The 19,433-nt window shown below is 50.3% G+C and overlaps 1 protein-coding gene across 8 annotated transcripts in view; it reads right to left on the minus strand.

Moving 5' to 3' along the window:
- Positions 1-574: 574 nt before the first annotated feature.
- Positions 575-19,433, minus strand: part of PTK2B (protein tyrosine kinase 2 beta) — an 87,230-nt gene continuing 68,371 nt past the window's right edge. For 3 of the 8 annotated variants that reach the window (XM_078381410.1, XM_072986130.2, XM_072986139.2), the window contains exons 19-31: positions 16,245-16,345; positions 15,207-15,296; positions 14,735-14,939; positions 13,974-14,082; positions 10,984-11,049; positions 9,830-9,955; positions 7,235-7,381; positions 6,660-6,698; positions 5,913-5,940; positions 4,830-4,885; positions 4,111-4,257; positions 2,220-2,300; positions 575-927 (exon numbers count right to left, since the gene is read on the minus strand). In XM_078381410.1, coding sequence (XP_078237536.1) covers positions 712-927; positions 2,220-2,300; positions 4,111-4,257; positions 4,830-4,885; positions 5,913-5,940; positions 6,660-6,698; positions 7,235-7,381; positions 9,830-9,955; positions 10,984-11,049; positions 13,974-14,082; positions 14,735-14,939; positions 15,207-15,296; positions 16,245-16,345 — 1,411 coding nt within the window. In that variant the 3' untranslated portion in view covers positions 575-711. The remainder of the gene's footprint in view (positions 928-2,219; positions 2,301-4,110; positions 4,258-4,829; positions 4,886-5,912; positions 5,941-6,659; positions 6,699-7,234; positions 7,382-9,829; positions 9,956-10,983; positions 11,050-13,973; positions 14,083-14,734; positions 14,940-15,206; positions 15,297-16,244; positions 16,346-19,433) is intronic. The other 5 variants (XM_072986150.2, XM_072986156.2, XM_072986155.2 and 2 more) reach the window with 5 other exon arrangements.

The raw sequence follows: 19,433 nt of genomic DNA on the forward strand, positions 1-19,433 counted from the left end.
ACCCGAGGAACCAATCCTCAACTTGGAGAAATTCAGGCAGCGAAAGTCAGGGGAAGGAAAGATTCACCGTAGAACAGTTCCAAGCACACTGTGCGGGCACCGTCCTTAAATAAAGGGTTCTGCACAAAGTACAAAGACACACACACAGAGTCTCTTCGAAGGAGGCCGCGGCCGTTGTGATGTCCCCAATCCGAAGGACACCAAATCTGTTCCCCGGATCCCAGGCCTTGAGCATCTGTGGAGCCACGAAAGGGTCCCTTCCTCCACCATTTCCTTGAGAACAATGTGGGGAACCTCACCCGTCCTGCCACCGGCGATCTCCTTCACCAAGAAGACCGACCACACCTCAGAGGAAGCAAAATGTAGACACAGGAAGGGAGGCTGCGTTTTCTGAAGGGGCCACAGGGCGGACCAAAGTCTCCGATGGGCCTGAAATATTTCCACCGTAGGACCGCGGCGTGCACGGTCGTGCGCCTTGCCCGCGTTTGTCCGCAGAACCCGCAAAGAGAGACGTCCATTCCCTGCCCTGAGCACGGCTCCTCCTGGGAGTCTCTTCTCTCTCTTTTTTGCTTGCAGAAGACAGACGCGACGAAATCAAAGACGTGAGCATCTTGCGGCTGGGGGAGGCAGGGAAACAGACGACGGAAGCTGGAAGGGGTTTGTTCAAGACCAACGTACCGACTAACCTGTCCACCTGCCCCGCACGCTCGGTCACTCAAAAGAGACCTTGACCAGGTTGCCGCGCATCTTGGCTTGGTCGACGGCGTCCAGGAGGTTCTTGGCGTCCACGGCCAGGGTGTGCGAAGCGGTCAGCATCTGGCGCTTGCACTCTTCGCTCAGCGAGGTCATGGCGTTCTGCTGGGCCAGGCGCATCTTGTTGATCAGCTCTGCGAGGTCCTTGTTCAGCAGCTTCTGGGTGCCCTCAATCTGCCGACAGGGAAGGAACACACAGAGAGCGACAGACAGACAGGTGAGCTTCAGTCGTAGACCTCTTTTTAAGCTAAACGCGAAGGGACGTTTAAAGCGAGGCCTTTTGCATCAGGAATTGCCTTGGAATTAGTGCTTCTCAGGGGTGGGGAGGGCAATGGGGGCCATTGACATCATCCTCTTAGAACTGCACAGCTGGAAGGGACCCTATGGTCCAGCCTGTGTCAAGGAGGCCCCGTTGGGGAATTGAACTCCCAACCTCTAGCTCCATAGCCAGAGACCTCAACCCCTGGACTATCTAGCAATGCCACAAGGAAGTTCTAAATCCTTATAGATTTGCGTTTCACCGCACAACAGCAGTTGCTCCCAGATGTACGTAAGACATTGACTTATACTGAATCAGAACAATGGTCCAAAATTAGTACCTACTCTTAAGTAGTAGCCGTGTCCCAAACCTTGGGGGTTTGGGGCACCTTTCTCAACTCTTTAACCCAAGAGCCTTTCATGGAGATGTCCAGGATGGAGGGAAGGGTGTCCTGGATGTGAGGCCACCCCCTGCCTGGAGACCCTTCCTTCTCTCTAGCACTCTATGTGGATTATCACAGAGATGTGTTGTTGTTGTTTAGTCTTTAAGTCATGTCCGACTCTTCGTGACCCCATGGACCAGAGCACACCAGGCCCTCCTGTCTTCCACCGCCTCCCGGAGTTGGGTCACATTCATGCTGGTCTCTTCGATGACCCTGTCTGTCCATCTCGTCCTTGGTCGTCCCCTTCTCCTCTTGCCTTCACACTTTCCCAACATCAGGGTCTTTTCCAAGGAGTCTTCTCTTCTCATGAGATGGCCAAAGTACTGGAGCCTCAGCTTCAGGATCTGTCCTTCCAGTGAGCACTCAGGGTTGAGAAGATGTGTTACAGAATTATAAAATAGAATAATTGAGCTGAAGCCTATAAGGCTATCAAGTCCAACCCCCTACTCAGAGTGCAGAGATCCAAACCAAAGCAGATCTGACAGATGGTTCTTCTCTTGAATGCCTTTGGCGTTGAAGCCCTCACCACCTCCTGAGGTCATGGGTTCCATCATTATACTGCTCTAACAGTTAGGAAGTTTTTCCCAGATATTCAACCTGGCTTCCTGCAGCTTGAGCCCACTGTTACGCGCCCTGAACTCTGGGAGGATCCAGAACAGATCCTGCCCCTCCTCCTCTGGAGGACAGCTGTTCAAGGAGTATTTTTTTTTCCGAAGGGTGTCACCCAAGAACCAGAAAAAGGAGTGACCCCTGAGCGGAACCTACCTCGGTGCGTGAAGATGAAGGCAGAGCCGGGAGAATGTCGTCAACGCTCCCAATGAGTTTCCGAAGGGAAAGACCCACATCCTGTCAAAGGGGGGGGGGGGAGAAGCAAAGTTAATATAAACACCCCTTGGCCTGTTCTAAGCCCGAACAGGATCTGTGTCCCCTCTGGCGGTCTCAAGCACAGGAAGTGCATTCTGGGAAACAGGCGCTAATTGATCCCCTTCAAGGGATTTACCTAATCTACATAATCAGTGATTAGCAGTTTGGAACGTTAGGGGTTTTGTGTGTGTGTGTGTGTGTGTGTGTGACAATTCCCGGAACACCTCAGGCAGCAGGCCCAGTGGCCCTGTTGCCTGGAGGGATTCATAGAATCATAAGAGTCTGAAGGGCACCCCGAAGGTCATCCAGTCCAGCCTCCTTCCTGGATCCACAGAAAAAGCAGCTGAGAGGTGGCCTCCCAACCTCTGTTCGAAAAGCTTCAGGGAAAGCGAGTCCAGCCCTGTCTCGGCCACTGCTGAGCAGCCTTTCCTGCCAGAAAGTTCCTCTTCATGTTTAGTCAAAATCTCCTTTCTGGAATCTTCCATCCATTGGTTCAGGTCACCAGGACCAGCAGGGAACAAACTCAGACCATGCCTCAGATCTCCAGAGATGGCTTCTTCCACGTGGCCTCTTCATCTTTGCTTCCCCAGGCTAAACCTCAACTTTTCCTCACAGGGCTTGGCTTCCAAGACCTTATGCCAGGCGGGCTGCCCTCCCTCGGATCAGCTCCAACAGGCCCATATCTTTTTTCAATGGCCACTTCTAAAATCCCAACTGAGGACTGACCAAAGCAAAACAGAGCAATGGGATTACTTCCTGGGCTCTGTACTCCATATTTTTGTTCATGTCACCTGAAAGTGCTAAATTAGCTTTATTTTTCTCCAGAGATGTGACTCATCTTTAACTTGTGATTTCTGCCCCCAATGAGTTCCCATGTATTTTAGTCAGGAAAAAGAAAGAGGTAACTTTTTCCAAGTTCCATACTCAGCCATGTTTTGACCAATCATCAAGGAACCTTCGCTGGACATCAGTAGAGGGAGGATTTCTGTGACATGTCGTATTTCTTTCCTGCAGCCTTGTGTTTGAACCTATAGGTGGGTTTGGATATATTAATGAGTAATCTGGTGAGAAAAGCCAGATTACTCATAAACACGTTTAAACTTGCTCGTGGGTTCAAGTATTTTGTTGTTTAGTCGTTAAGTCGTGTCCGACTCTTTGTGACCTCATGGACCAGAGCACGCCAGGCCCTCCTGCCTTCCACTGCCTCCCGGAGTTGGGTCAAATTCATGTTGGTCACTTCGATGACCGTGTCCAACCATCTTGTCCTCTGTCATCCCCTTCTCCTCTAGCCTTCACACTTTTCTAACACCAGGGTTCTAGTATAGGTTGCAGAGAAAATGTGACATGTCATAGAAATCCCCCCCCCCAGATAACAATAACAGGTCAAAATATTAAAACAGTAGCATAGCGTCTCTTGCTTGGCCTTGTGGCTTCATTCCTTCTTTTCTTTTTGGCCTCTGCTTCTTTCCCCATTTCCCCCCTTCCTGTTCTGAATAGAGATGGGCAAGAACTCCTGGTTCGGCAGTTTGTTTAATAGCCAAACAGGTGTTCAGTGTTTCCAAGCCCCGCCTCCTCCAGCAGGCACCCACTCAGGGGCTGCAGCCTAGCTTCCCTGCCCCGCCTCCTGCTTCTGAGTGGGCGCCGCCAGCAGAGGTGGGGCTGGGAAGGACCAAACACCTGTCCAGCCACTATACGCATGAACACGAACTACCGAACCGGCGATTCGGGCCCATCTCTGATTCTGAACCGAACCAGCTTTTCATCTTGATGGTGCCACTAACAGCTCCAGGACCTTAACAGCCAGGATGTAGCGCTCTGGAGGGTGGTTGCTGACTTCATTCTTCAACTTCAGAACGGCTTTCACCAGGTCCATGACGTTGCTGTAGACAGCATCATCCGTCCGGTCCAGGTTCGCCGTGGGTGATGGCTGAAGAGACATCTGGGGGAAGAGGATGGAGTGATGTCAACATAGGACGGTGCTACTCAAATGTCAGATGCTAAAGAGTTTAGGGTGCAGCTCTTTGAAAGAGATGGTCTATTTTTAACCCTACAGGGCAATTCACTGAACCTCGTTCCAGCTCAGATCTCAAGGAGTAACACAGATCCTGGCTCTAACTGGGGAGGCTTGTCAAGAGCGTAAGACATGAGGGCCAGCTACACTGGTAAAGGTAAAGGTTCCCCTTGACATTTAGTCCAGTCGTGTCCAACTGTAGGGTGCGGTGCTCATCCCCATCTCCAAACCATACAGCCAGTGTTTGTCTGAAGACAGTTTCCATGGTCACATGGCCAGCACAACTAGACACAGAATGCCATGACCTTCCCACTGTGGTGGTACATATTTATCTACTTGCATTTACATGCTTTCGAACTGCTAGGTTGGCAGGAGCTGGGACAAGCGACGGGCGCTCACTCCATCGCGTCGATTCGATCTTATGACGCTGAGTCTTCTGACCTTGCAGCACAGAGGCTTCTGCAGTTTAACCCGCAGTGTCAACACATCCCTGTACATACCTGAGGTGTAAATCTGGGGGGCTTCTTTGGAGGTCCTGTAAATTCCGCTAAGCCGTCAATAAAAGGAAATATAAAACTGTCATCATCATCACCATCGTTGACAATAACTTGAAAAAAAACCCACACAGTAATTCTATAAGAGCTCTCTTTCAACTGATTGCTAAGCTCTTTTATAATAACATAAAAACAGAACAAAGATCAAACAAGTACCTGGTTATAACCAATAAGATTACTATACTGTATATAGGCTTTTATAGATTTTATTTATACACTGTGAAGGTGGATAAACATCCTCCACTTCATGTATGTCAAGCTCTACGTGGAAGGAAGGAATGACAGAGAAAGGACCAAAAGCACCTTTTGCAGGTAAAGGTGGTTCAAGATAAGACATTGGTACAACCTTGGTCAATCTCCATTCTATTACTTGGTACCAGACCTTTAGAGGGTCTGCATCCAAATCATTGTGTCCTGGACTGGAGGTGATATAGCGCTAAGGTGCAACCCAATAAGCTTTCTGCTGGGAGCTTCCACCCGCTTGGCCTGCGGCTTTCCCTCTCACCGATCCCACGCCAGCATTAGTCAGCTTTCCATATTAAAAGGCAATCAGGAATTGTATACGGTGCTTCTGACTGGACAGTTCACCACCACAAGTGTCAACCGCAAACAGGGAAGACACCATGGCGCTAAACTCTGCTCCATGGAACAAAGTGGTACAAAAAATAAACCACCGTTTTTGGGAAGGGTTCAAAAAGTTCTGGGAACCTATTTAAAACATGGTGTATAAAATGAGATGAGGGGAACGGCACCTGGACGGTGGATGGATTTCTGTTAATGGTTGTTGTGGGTTTTTAGGGCTTCTTGGCCGTGTTCTGAAGGTTGTTCTTCCTAACGTTTCGCCAGTCTCTGTGGCCGGCATCTTCAGAGGACAGCAAAAACCCACAACAACCATTAGATCCCGGCCATGAAAGCCTTCACGAATACATGATTTCTGTTAAGTTCGGTGATTAACCATGAACTTGAAGGGGTACAAAATACTGCATTTGGAAGCGCCCCAAAGTGAAGAGTCAAGAGGGAGATACTCACTGTAGCCGATCTCTTTCCCAGGGAGTTTCTGAAAAAGAAGAGACACCAGTGAATTCCAAGACTTTGGCTCATGCTGTGCCATCCCATGTATATTTACTCAGAAGCAAGACTCCCTAGTAAACATACAGACTGGGTTACAACTGTGATGCAGAAAGGAGAGAGATCAGCCGGAAGGGAAAAGCACAGGCGAGGGGGCAGAACACCATCCTCTCCAAACGAAGAAGAAACAGAAAGAGAAAAAGCCACAAAGCCTTGAACAAGATCCGCCAAAACCAGGCTGGGTGATACCTTTTTCAGACCACTAAAATATTAAAAATAGCCAAGCTCTTGAGTCCAGCAGGAGCTGGAAGCAGTGCAAGGAGAGAAGACCCCCCCATAATTACAGGGTCAAGCTCTGGGTTAAAGAAACGCCCCAAGATAAGAGACTTCAAGCAGGTTGCATTGCACCTTGCCTCCTTTTCTATGGGGTGCCGCTTGTTTGCATGGGATGCAGCCAAAAACGAGGGTTGTCTTTTCCTAGAAAGGGGGAGCGAGGGCATCGGGGGGGGGTAGAGAGGTTGGGGTTGCAGAGAGGCAATGGCAGGGCTGACGGTTCAGGAGGGATCCTCCTCAAACTTCTAATTCTGTTAATCACGACATTATTTTTGGAGTCGGAAGGCAAGAAAGAAACAAGAGCTTAGAAAGGGAACAGAGCATAGTCTTGAAGGGCCGTGAAGCACGAGAGGGGGGCCCTTTGGAGAGACTTACTGGGGGGGAGAAGTTGCTGTTCATTGACACCATGGGGTCCTGCGGTTTAAAAGAGGGTCAACATGTCAGCAGCCGTAATAAATCAGGGGTAATCGAGCCACACCCCGAACGGCAAATGAGACTTTCAATCCAGGGTTGGGCACAGCCTGGTGGGCCTCTGAATTTCTAAAATTCACTCCCTGATTCATACGAGGAGCTTAAAAATGACTCTCTTCTCTATGGAATGTTTTTTGGGGAAGTTCCTTTTTCTGGAGTACATCATACAGAATCTGCAAGTTCTTGGGCATCCTGGCTCGGTGACTGCAAAGGTGGCTTCCCCAAGTTCTGAATGCCGCGTGAACCCACTCCATCAAAATCCATTGAGGTGAAGATGCTGGCACTCGCTTAGAAGGAAACAAGACCTGAGGTTTCTCCGGACCCCAGGAAAGCGACTTCCTTGGACCGCAGCTCTCAGAATCCAGCGGCCCCACTGGTCGGAGGAGGATTCCGAGAACTGCATTCTCAACTAGTAACTGTTCTGGCCTCTGGCTTGACCCTTGGGGTGGCCCGCCCGGTTTCGCCTTTGGCTCACTCACCAGAGATTTCTCCTCCTGCCGCAGCCACTGGTAATCCTCCACCATTTGCTTCTGTTGCTTTTCCAGAAGCTGCCTCATCTTGGCCCGCTCCATTTCCCACAGCTTCTGAGCCTCTTCCCGGCTGCTCGGCCGAAGGAAGTCCTCCTCCTTGGCAGGTAAAAACAACAACAACAACAACACAGAAAGTGATAGGTGTGTGTGTGTGTGTGTTTAAACTTGAGATGTTCGCACATGTGGTTCCCCTAAGGTGAAGCTGTCTTCATCTCCTTCCCGTCGCCAATTCCTCATCAAGCTCATGAACTTGTTCAATTTCTGAAGGGACCAGAGATGTGGTTCCCAACCTGGGGTCTCCAGAGGTTCTTGGACCCCCCAGAAATCTTGGCGAGCACAACCACGTGGTGAAACCTCTGGGAGTTCTAGTCCAGGAACCTCAGGTTGGGAACCATTGGACCAGAAGGAGCGGAATCCCTCTATTTATAGACAACAACGTGCCTCTGATTCACCAATTCTGGAGACAACCGACGGAGGCTGCGCTCGTCCACCATGCTCCTCTTACAGGTCTCCAAGGGGCTATGGTTGACGTCCCACTACGTGTGCTATGGGTCTGCCCCAGTGAGACCATTCCTAGGCTCTCAAAGAAAGTGGATCACCCTTCTAAATTCCGGCTTTTCATCCCCTATAAACAACAGGGGGGAATATGAAGAGGGGTGTGTCTCTGTGTGGGCACCACCGCTACACAAGGGTCTGGGCATCATCATGCCATCATGCCTTGCACCTGCATGAATAGATGGGGTCGGACTCTTCCCGACCTGGTGAGGGCTGCAGGTGAAGGAAAGGTGAAGAGGACAGATGTCAAGTCCACACAGGGGCTGAAATCCCATCGTTTAGTGTCGCAGGTCACAACCAGAGTAGACCCCAATGGAGTCAGCGGCAACTTGGTGAATCAACTCCACAGGCCTTCCCACGGGTCTACTCTAGCTGTAACGGACCACATGAAGCAACAGGATTTCACCCCCTTGTGTTGAAACATTTCTTTTCATGCATGGTTTATTTCACCCCCACCTTTCTCCTTGAAAGGACTCAATGGCACTCACCCCCCCATCAGTCTCAACCAACGTCCGCATAAGGGGAGTTAAGTGCTGCTCTCCCTCTTTGCACAAGACATTACTGGGAAGAGCGGGGAGACAGAAATGGGGCTGGGCCATCAGCCTAACTCAGGTAAGGCAGAGGGGTCTGCCATGACTAAGGAAACCGTTGGGCAAGGCAGGGGTCTTGGGGCTTGGAGGCCTCCCCGGTATATTTCTCTTCTTCCTCTTCCTCCTCCTCCTCCTCCTCTTGGGGGGGCTAGTTGAGGTAGTGAAGGAGAAGCCCCCAGGCTGCTGAACAGTCTTGTGTAGTTGCAAAGCCCACATAACGTGGGCCAGGACTTCACAAGAGGCCCAGCGACTGCTGAAGAGGTCCAAAGAAAGAGAGGAGCTCGAAGGTAAGGCTGTTGGATGAGTTCAAATCTTGCCCAGTCCTGAATCCAGAGGGACAGTGGAGTCATATGGAGGGGAAAACACAAGAGCCGTGTCCCCCCCAGTGTTCTGTATCTCTCTTTGGCCAAACGAACAGGCCCGTCCCGTCAGCTCCATGTGCACCTTTTAATAAGTAATGAAATGTTACTTATGAAAGGGCTCAGAATGCATTTTTCATGCAGAAATGACTCCGATAGGACTTTGAGCGCTGTTCTATGACATCCTGCCCCACAACGCTCTTGCGCCACTGGAGGAAAGCCCCAACTCACTGAGTCGGGTCACACAGGGAACTTTCCAGAGGGGTTTATAACATATAAGCCTGCAGTTGGAGAGAAGGCTAAGCACCATGAAGCACAGGGCAGACGCGAGAGAAGCAGCGGGCTCAGTGGCGGTCGCGAACCACAGAAACAAATTCAGGAAGGGAGGCAGCAGAAGGCGGCTACATAAACGCATTTCAGTACATCTCTAAGGACTTATGTAAAGATCACAACTTCTTAAAGCACTCCATAAACAGACCACCCAGGTTTCCTTTAATATTGGACTGTGTTTTATTCTGACATACTCTGACCTCTGCTTGGAAACCACTTTTTGCATTCCTGCGGTAACCAAAGCTACCGAGCAGGCAACGGATCCCCTAAGCTCCGATCCGCAGTTTTAGGGAACTAGCATCCGGGGAGTCCCATTCTTGTATTGACAAGGCTTTGCAGCTTGCCTACTGCCTGTATCCTTATCTGGTCAGGATCCCACCACCGCGACCACCCTCACAGGGACATGTGTCCAATACCAAGGGCATCATATGAGCGCCCTTCTGCATCCTTTTAAATTTAAGCCATGAAAGATGACATAGAAGGAACTCGTTCAGGCTGTCAAATGGCACAATATTTTGCCCTCTGCCCCTCTGCCTGCTTCCTTGCCAAAACATAAGCACACAGGACTTCTCCCTACCTCCAATGACAAGAATCGGTCAAACCTCATCTGTGCCCCCCCCGGCCACATGGACACTGATTCCCCTCATCTGCACCCGCCCCCCCCCTTGAGCGGTGAGGTCAGTGGTCCGGCCGGCCCGCCCGGTTCTTACCCTCATGCTGTGGCGTTTGAAGACGTTGTGCCTGTTGAGCGGCGGAGTGTGGAGGGAGTTGGCCGGCGAAGGGTAATCGATGGGGCTGGTGAGCGTTGGCGAGCTGGCACACAGACCCTCGGGCACCTGGGGAGGCGGAAGCAAAAGGCAGCGGACGCCCAACGAGAGAGACACAGCGACACATTGGCAGGAGAGGCGTAAACAGGGTGGAAAGCGCACTTTGGAAGGTGAGGTTGACATGGAAGGATGGCACTTTGTTTGGGGGGGGGTTGAAATGCCCTGTCCAACTGTTACCAGAGGCATCACCTCCTGGCAAATCGAAGGGGAAGATATGGAGGCAGTGACAGATTTTACTTTCTTGGCCTCCATGATCACTGCAGAGGGTGACAGCAGCTACGAAATTAAAAAACGCCTGCTTCTTGGGAGGAAAGCAATGACAAACCTTGACAGCATCTCAAAAAGCAGAGACATCACCTTGCTGACAAAAGTACACATAGTCAAAGGTGTGGTTTTTCCTGTAGTGTTGTATGGAAGTGAGAGCTGGACCATAAAGAAAGCAGACCGCCGAAGAATTGATGTCTTTGAATTGTGGTGCTGGAGGAGGCTCTTGAGAGTCCCCTGGACTGCAAGGAGAACAAACCTATACATTCTGAAGGAAATCAACCCTGAATGCTCACTGGAAGGACAGATTCTGAAGCTGAGGCTCCAATACTTTGGCCATCTCATGAGAAGAGAAGACTCCCTGGAAAAGACCCTGATGTTGGGAAAGTGTGATGGCAAGAGGAGAAGGGGACGAGGGAGTTGTCATGGACACGGCTGTCAAGCATGATAGAATCGGCGATTCATGGAGTTGGACGGGGCCTTGAAGGCCATCCAGTCTGACACACACACACCCCCGCGCTCAGGGCAGGAACCCAAATCAAAGGATATCACAGAGCGGCTACAAACATGGCAGGAAAAACACGGATCGCTCCATAGCTCAGAGGGAACAAAACACACACATATAGGCACACAGCGGCACAACTTTGGCAGAGGTGGGAAAAAACGGCAACGGCGCACCTACGACACAGACTTTTCAAAAGGGTGTGTGGATGGAAAGAGGGAGTGGCCCAGACACTGACGTTTGGGGGTTACCGGAACCACAGAAGGCTTACCTGGAACTGCAGCTTGGGGGCCAGCAGGTTTGTCTGCGGCGGGGGCTTGTACTTCGGTCGGCTCGGCTGAAAGAGTAAGAGAGGCGGGTACGTAAGGGGACCACGGAAGAAGGAGGGGTTAAATTTTCAGAAAGGTTTCCCACCACTGACTATGTTTCACAGTTGCCAGCTGGCCTTCTCCCCCCCCCCCAAATATTTTAATTATAAAGATATAATATAATATAACATAATATACCATATTTTTCTGTATATAAAATGCCCCCATGTATAAGACACCCCCCCCACTTTTCTAACCCAAAATTAAGAAACCTAAGTGGGGCTTAGCAAGTGTAGGGGGAAAGGGATCAAAGCGCTGCAGGATCGCTTTGATCCCTGCTTTCCCCTCCACTTCTTTTTGTTCTCTCCTCAGCTTACTTCTGTGTATAAGACGACCCACAATTTTTAGTCTAAAGATTTTAGACAAAAGTATAGCCTTAAACATGGAAAAATACAGTAATCTAATCTAATCTAATCTAATCAATAGCTCAGTGGTGAAGTCATCTGGATGTGGAGCGAGAGGTTAGGAGTTCCATACCCTCCACCCCCCACCCCCCGAAGAAGGGGACGGTCAACCCCTTCTGAGGATTCTCTATCTAGAAAACCCTCGAAAGGATTAGTGTATGTCAGAATGGACTTGATGACACATGATATTAACGGAGCACCAGATAGCTCAGGGGAGTCAGAGGCTGGGAGTTCGACCAGCTTCAGGTGCTCTTGGACGAAAACAATGCTCTGGACCCATTTCAGTCGGGCTTCAGGCCGCGCTATGGTACAGGGACGGCACTGGTTGCCCTGTGTGATGACGTACTGAGGGAAGCCGACAGGGGAAAAGTGTTCCTGCTGGTCCTCCTCGACATCTCAGCGGCCTTTGATACCGTCGACCACGGTATCCTCCTGGGGAGGCTCGCCGAGCTGGGAATTGGTGGCCTGGCACTTGCCTGGCTCCGTTCCTTCTTGGGGGACCGTCCCCAGAGAGTTCAGCTTGGGGAGAGCGTCTTGGCCCCGTGAAGCCTCAATTGTGGGGTCCCACAGGGGTCGATCATCTCCCCAATGCTGTTTAACATCTTCATGAGGCCGCTGGGGGGGTCATCCAGGGATGTGGGGCTTCATGTCATCAATATGCCGATGACACCCAGCTCTACATCTCCTTTTCACCTACTTCAGTGGATGCCGTTCTGTCCCTTCAGCGCTGCCTGGAGACTGGACTGGAATGGATGCAGCTGAATGGGTTGAGGCTGAACCCGGACAAGACGGAGGTCTTGATGGTGGGCGGTCCCTCCACAGCGGTTTGGGTGACTCCCTTTCTTTTGGGGGGACGGCCCTCACCGCAAAGAGTGGGGTTTGCAGCTTGGGGATACATATGGACCCGGCGCTTACCATGGAAACCCAGGTGGCGTCCGTGGCCCGCTCTGCCTATTTTCATCTATGGCGGATTGCTCAGCTGTGACCATATCTTGATGGGGGACCCCCACGACTCTAGTCCACACGCTCGTATTCTCGAGATTAGACCACTGTAATGCACTCTACGTGGGGCTGCTTTTGAGATTGTTGTGGAAACTTCAGATGGTCCAGAATGCAGCAGCCAGGCTTCTTAGTGGGGTGAGGAAACACCAGCATATCTTCCCCACCCTGGCTGCTTTGCATTGGCTGCCCATTCGTTTCCGTGTCAACTTCAAAGTGCTAAGGATGACGTACAAAGCCCTAAACGGTTTGGGACCTCCATACTTGGCAGATCGTCTTCTCCCACCCAGGTCTACCCGAATCACTCAACAAAACCAGCAGGGACGGCTGAGGGGACTGACGCCGAGAGAGGCCCAGAAGGAAAGAACAAGAAACCGGGCCTTCTCGGCGGTGGCCCCTCGGCTGTGGAATAGCCTCCCAACTGAAATCCGCCTGGCTCTCTCGCTGGGAGTTTTTAAAAGCCATTTTAAAACCTGGCTCTTTAGGCAGGCCTTCCCTCCAGTCAATTAACCCATTTTCTGTTTCTTTGATCAGAAATAAGTTTTGTAGGATTTTATCACGTATGTTATGTTATATGCTATATTGCTGTGTTTTTATCACTCATGTAAGCCGCCCCGAGTAGACTTTGTCTGGGGGGTGTGTGTAAAAATCCAATAAAAGTAAAGTAAAAAGAATCCCACCACCACCACCACCGGGCCTCCTTGACAGGGGCTGGACTAGATGATCCTTTAGGGTCCCTTGCAGCTTGGTGCTGGTAAGATTTGTTAAATATTCATATAATAGGTTCATATACCAATGCAAGCATTTAGAAATAGGCAGCACTCAAACACACCTCTCTTGCCCTGCAAAAATGCATTCAGCATCTACAAACAACGTGTAAAACTTTCCATCAAATCTATGGATCAAATACGTGTGCTCTAAAAATTTAAGCTTTTCCCCCCCTTGGATCATTGTGGTAGGGGGGCAAAATTTTCTAATGGCACATTTTGATTAAAAAGAGCACCCCAAGAGATCAAAGAAGGGAAAAAAAGAAGAAGAAAATACATTGTACAACTCGTAGAAAGCTTCGGAGTGTAGATTATTTTCTCTGCCCTCTCTAGAAACATTCCTACGACTGCGTGCCAATGATTAACGAAAATCAATGGATCCAGTATTGGACTGGGACCTAGGAGAACTGAGTTCAAATCCCTGCTCAGCCAGGAACATTCACTGGGGTAGGTGGCGCTGATAAAACCACTCCTCAAACGTCCCACATGCCTTGAAAACTCGATCCGGGGGACCCTAAATTGGAAGCAAGTTGGAAGCAAGCAACAAATCAACGCAAATAAGCTGTAGGTTTGAGCATAAGTCATGTAGCCTGTATTGGCTCCACTCAAAGGGCCCGTCCAGAATGGGACGCCCTGCTCGCTCTCCTTTTCTGCAGCCAGAGTGGCCGGGAGGTCCCTCCGAGCACCAATCCTGAACCCGAGAGGGGTTCGAATCCCTCTCACCTTTGGAGGGGGCTCCTGCAAAGACGTTGGCTCCATGATTTTGGGGGGTCGGTGGCGATTGTTCCTCTCTTGTTCCCGCACGATGTCCTTCTCCATCTGATAAATGTCACTATTTTTTAAAAAAAGAAAAGAAGTGGGGAATTGGGAAAAAAAAGGATCCAGTCATATAACTGTCACGGCACAAAGTACATCCACGGAAGGGGTATTTTTTTTTACCCCTGTCCTTACCAAAGCCTGAAGGTCCATAAATGGATTTTAGAAGCTTTATTGGGAAGGCTTGAAACCTTGAGTCTCTCCCCCCCCCCCCAAGATGCGTCTCACACCCTCCAGATGACACTCATTTTTGGAGAGAAACTGGGAATAAAGGCCAAGATTCCCCGGCTCTTATACCATGAGATTTCTCTGTATGAGATTTCCCTTGCCCCATTTTTTAAAAAATCACAACGGATCCTCTTGCAGAATTTCTCAAACCTTCCGTCATCCCAAATCCCTAGAATAAATTATGCACCCCCATACCCGGGGTGGTGGTGTGTGCACTGTGTGTTAGATTGTATTCGTAAGTATTTTGTATTCTTGTATTTGTTTTGGCAATTTTAAAAAATAAAATAAAATAGAATAAATGATGCAAAACAGGAAGGATTCCGCAAGCCAGCCAGCGGCAGAATTGATTCAGGTTGCAGAATGCCGCCTCCTCGGTTGGTTGCAGAGCCTGGATGTGAAGGCTCGGGGCCAAGGCGGGGAAGGCCGGGCCTCCCACTTACCTGAGGCTACAGACCAGCTCCTTGAACTTGGGTCGGTCGCTGGGGTCGTAATCCCAGCAGCGGGTCATCAGGGCGTAGAGGAGGGGCGGGCAAGCGTCTGGCTTGGGCAGGCGGTCCCCTTTCTCCAGCACGGCGATCACGTCTTTGTTCTCCAGCCAGAAAAAAGGCTGCTTGCCATAGCTGAGGATCTCCCACATGCAAACCGCTGAGAGGGGAAACGGGGAGCCAGAGAGGAGGAGCATGGGTTGCGGAGTCTGGCCAAGCCTCCCCCACCCCTGCCAAAAGCTGAACACTTTTCACCCAACCTGGGTTAGCTTCTTAAGCCAGCCTCTTTAAGCTAGCCCCTGGTTTTGAACTTTTTTTTGGGGGGGGAACAGCCCTGCCGTCTCTCCAGCTGTTGGGACCTTGCGGTGCTGAAGGACACCGCTGCCAGACGAAGAGAACCGGCTGGGACGACCGCTCTCCAACTCACCAAACATCCAGACGTCGCTGGCGGAGGTGAAGCGCCGGAAGTTGATTGACTCGGGAGCCATCCACTTGATGGGCAGGCGGGTCACCGAGGCTGCACAGGTGGGGGAAGAAGAGACCCCAGTGGCACTCCCGGAGGCAAAAGGTTTCACGGGGGTGCTCTTGCTTCCACCCCATGCTCTACCACCCTGGCGTTTTTGTGGGTTGAACCCTGAAGTCTCCCATGACGCTCTAAGCAACAGGCCTGAATTGACAGATGGGTGGAAGGCGTGGGGAGATGTGGGCCGCTCAGTATTGGTGGGGGACGGTGGAGGGAGCTAAGCCCATCTGCTCTGGGGAAAAGAAGACTGGGAGGTGACTCCACAGCCATCTCCCAACATCTGAAGGCCTGTCGCGTGCAAGGCGGAGAGAGCTGGTTTTCTGCAGCTTTCAGAAGGTAGAGCCCGGAGCAAGAGATTCAAAAGAGTTTTTTGTTTTTTTACTTTAGAATCCAACCCCCTGCAGGAATCCAAACCAAAGCAGATCGGGCAGATGGTTCTCCAGCCTTCTCTGGAATGTCTCCAGCGTTGGACCACCCATCCCCTCTCAAGGTCACTGGTTCCCGTCGTTGTACTGCTCTAACAGTTGGGAAGTTTTTCCTGATCTTCAGCCTAAATCTGGCTTCCTATCACTTGAGCCCATGGTTGCGTGTCCTACACATGAGGAAGATGGAGAACAGATCCTGCCCTTCTTGTGTAGGACTACCTTTCACGTTTTTTGACGAGTGCTGTCCTATCTCCCCTCAGTCTGTAGGAGCTGTTCAAGAATGGAACGGCCTGCCTCACAGGCTAGGGGGTTCTCCAGCAACGGGGGTGTTGAAACAGAAGTTGGAGATCCACTTTTCAGGGATGCTTTAAGTAAGGGTTTCCTTCTTTAGTGACGGGTTGGACCAGATTCCCCTGGTGGTCCCTTCCAGCCTATGTCTTCTAGGACTCTATGTGTGTGTGTAACATGTAGTTCAGCCTGGAGCTATGTATGGGTCCTCCTTGGGGCCTTTCCTTACCTTTGTAGTATTCATCATCCTCAATGTACCTGGAGAGGCCAAAATCGCCCAGCTTGACACAATCGGGGGAAGCCACCAGGACATTCCGAACGGCAATATCCCTGTGGGTAACAAAGTAAGCCGGTCACCCACCTTTCAGGAAGTTGTGCCCAGCTAGACACACGGCGACAAGACTTCTCTGTGCGAATTCTCTCCTCGCTCCACGCCAAGAAATTTAGTGGAATTTCTCAGAGGTTTCATTGTCATTTTTCTTTTATGGAAGACATAGTAAATCCTGCACAGGATGGCATCTCTCCTATACAGGATCTACCCAGCATGGGCAGAAGAAGTACTAGACTGCAGGATTGTTACAACTCCTGCACAGTATGGTATCTATCCTGGGTACAAGGTACTGGAAAGGGGATCAAGCTGTGCCGGATTTCACAACTTCCTGCACAAAACAACTAGTGAAAAACTGTGGGTGGGGAGAGGAGGAAAAGTCTTGTTGTGGAGTCTCAGCATGGCAAGAGTGAAAGATGTCTGTTTCTAATAGCATGTGGCTGCTTCCTCTTGCATTTAGCATGCTTTGTCTTATGAATAGGCTCTTAGAAGGAAAACATAGGTTTTACCTTTTTGTCAGGAAGCCCTATGGTGGAGGCGAAACGGGTTAATAGGAGCAGGACTACACATGGACCTCAACAGATGGGGAACCCTGACCTCTGAGCGTTCAGCATGGAGGCAGGCGGTGCATCACGGCCTCTCCCAATTTGAAGAGACCCTTGTCCAGCAGGCCGGGACAAAGAGGCAGTCCCGAAATCAGCCAAACCAGGGAGCTGGACAGGGGACCGATTGGATTTGTCTTCAGTGTGGAAGGGATGGCCACTCTCGAATCGGCCTCCTCAGCCACACTAGACGGTGTTGCAAGACCTCCATTCTGAGCACGTGACCATCGTCTTTCCAGACTGAAGGAGGCCTAATCGAACACATTCCATTTTGCATCTATTTTTTATTTATTTTATTTTATTTATACCCCGCCCATCTGGTCTTGTGACCACTCTAGGCGGCTGAGCAGTCTAGTTTGACTGCTGCTAGTTTGGCACGTCAAAAATCATTCATCCGTCCATCTCCTGAATAGGTCCAAGTTCCCTCCAAACCCAAAAAAGCACCCTAGTGCGCACCCATTTGGCGGCAAGGATGAGGAAGAGAGACCACCAAAGAAGGATGTTTTAGCACCAGATTAAGCCTCACCTCTATTGCCTACAGTTGCCTCCCTAGGAGCCTCCTGGCGCAGTGGTTAAACTTGCTCACAACCAGGATTCAATCCCAGGTCGCCAGCTCAAGGTTCATTCAGCCTTCCATCCTTCCAAAGTTGGTAAACTGAGTACCTAACTCCCTGGGGGGGGAACAGGGGGAGGCAGTGGCACTGTGTTGCCTGCATCCTTAAACTGTAAGCTCCCCCCCCAGAGAGTGCTTCAAGTATTATGGGGTGGTACAGAAGTCACCCAGATGACTTTGCCTTTGCATCCAGGGTGGGTGGGTGTGCTTGTGGATTTCTGAGGGAGCCCTTCGGTGGGTGCTTGCTGTCACATACACCACTGATGGTACCTGTCTGTCATGGGTTTGGAGGGAAAGTTCCATCCTATGGGGAGTGGAAGGCGGGACATCAGGGGGGAGGAGCTGTACTGTATATATATTTGGAGCTTGTGTGGAGAAGTGGAGTTGGAGTCTGTGTGTCAGACTGGGTACAACTGTGTGTCAGTTAGTACATACCTGATAGGTTCAGGTTTCTATTTAGGTAGCCAGAACTGATAGGTTCAGGGTCTGTGCGTTACCTTAAAGGGTTCAGTGGGAACCAATCTGTTATATGTGTATGTTTGGGGCTATGCCACGTTACAGTATCCTATTTACCTGATCCTTTTATTTACCCTGTTTGTTGTTTGAATAAACCTTGTTCTTTTATTTATTAAAATCCATTCCTGGTCTGTGTGACTCCTTGTAGGGAATGGTTGGTGGCAGCATAATTACATGGTGGCATACTCCAGTAGGTCTGGGGTTGCCACATTGATTGGTGTCCAGCGTGTGGGATACGACTGGTCCAGTTGTCCAGTGGTCCAGCAAAGCCTTGGCAAGTGTGCCCAGAGCAAGGGGGGTCTAGTCAGGGAAAATCTGAGGGCGCGTAGGTAATCTTCTAGGCTTACCTCACGGGGAGGTAGGCTAGTGGAAGAACGTGCAAACTCAGATTGGGGGACTAGATTAGGGAGCTCTGAGGCAACCTGTTTTGGCGGGAAAGGGCTGAGGCAAAGCTGTGTGAAGTAACAGTGATCTAGCCTGTCTGCTGAGAGGCCTAGCAGAGGGGGTGGATTCTACCTGGCAACAGTTGCAAGTTGGTGCTGAAGGAACAGCAGCAGTCTATAGAAGGCTGTTTCTGAGGCAAAAGGGAAAAAGTCGTCGTTTTATTTTGAGGCGTGACTTTTGAAGGCAGCCTGTTCTGGGGGGATTATGCCCTTGACTAGAAGCCAAATGGCAGAAATGGGGGAAGTGAGAGAACCACAGGGAGACCAAGGTTCTGAGGAGGAATTTGGCTCAGTGCAGGATGAGAGCACGGGGGAACTGACCTCAGAACTCAGAAAAATGCTCCTAGCCCAACAGCATGAATTTAGGATGAAACAATTAGTAATGGAAAAAGAAGAAAGATTGGAGAGAGAGAGAATGGCGTTTGAGTTAAGAAAATTGGAACTGATGAATCAGAACAATAATAACAATAGAGACTCTGAGGTGGGCCAATTGTCTAAAACTGACCTGAAGAAATTCCCTGTGTACCACAAGGGAGATTGCCCTGAGGTGTTCTTTTCCCTCGTGGAAAGAGCGTTTGTGGACTTCTCCGTAAGGGAAACTGAGAAGATGACCATTATGCGATCTTTAATCAGTGGCAGCCTGGCAGAAGTCTATGCAGAGATGCCAGTGGAACTGCTGAAAGACTTCGCTGAGTTTAAAAAACTGGTGTTTGCCCGACATGGGATAAATGCGGAACAGCTGAGGCAAAGATTCAGGTCACTCACAAAAAAACCAGAGCAGACTTTTACCCAAGTGGGGGCCCAACTGGTGAGGTTGCTAGAGAAATGGCTGTCTCAGGAGGGGACAGAGACCTTCCAGCAGCTCAAAGACCTGATAGCGCTGGAACAATTTTATTCAGTCCTGCATGGGGAACTA

The sequence above is a fragment of the Pogona vitticeps genome, chromosome 1 (genome assembly GCF_051106095.1).
Source record: "Pogona vitticeps strain Pit_001003342236 chromosome 1, PviZW2.1, whole genome shotgun sequence".
In the NCBI taxonomy this organism is placed as follows: Eukaryota; Metazoa; Chordata; class Lepidosauria; order Squamata; family Agamidae; genus Pogona; species Pogona vitticeps.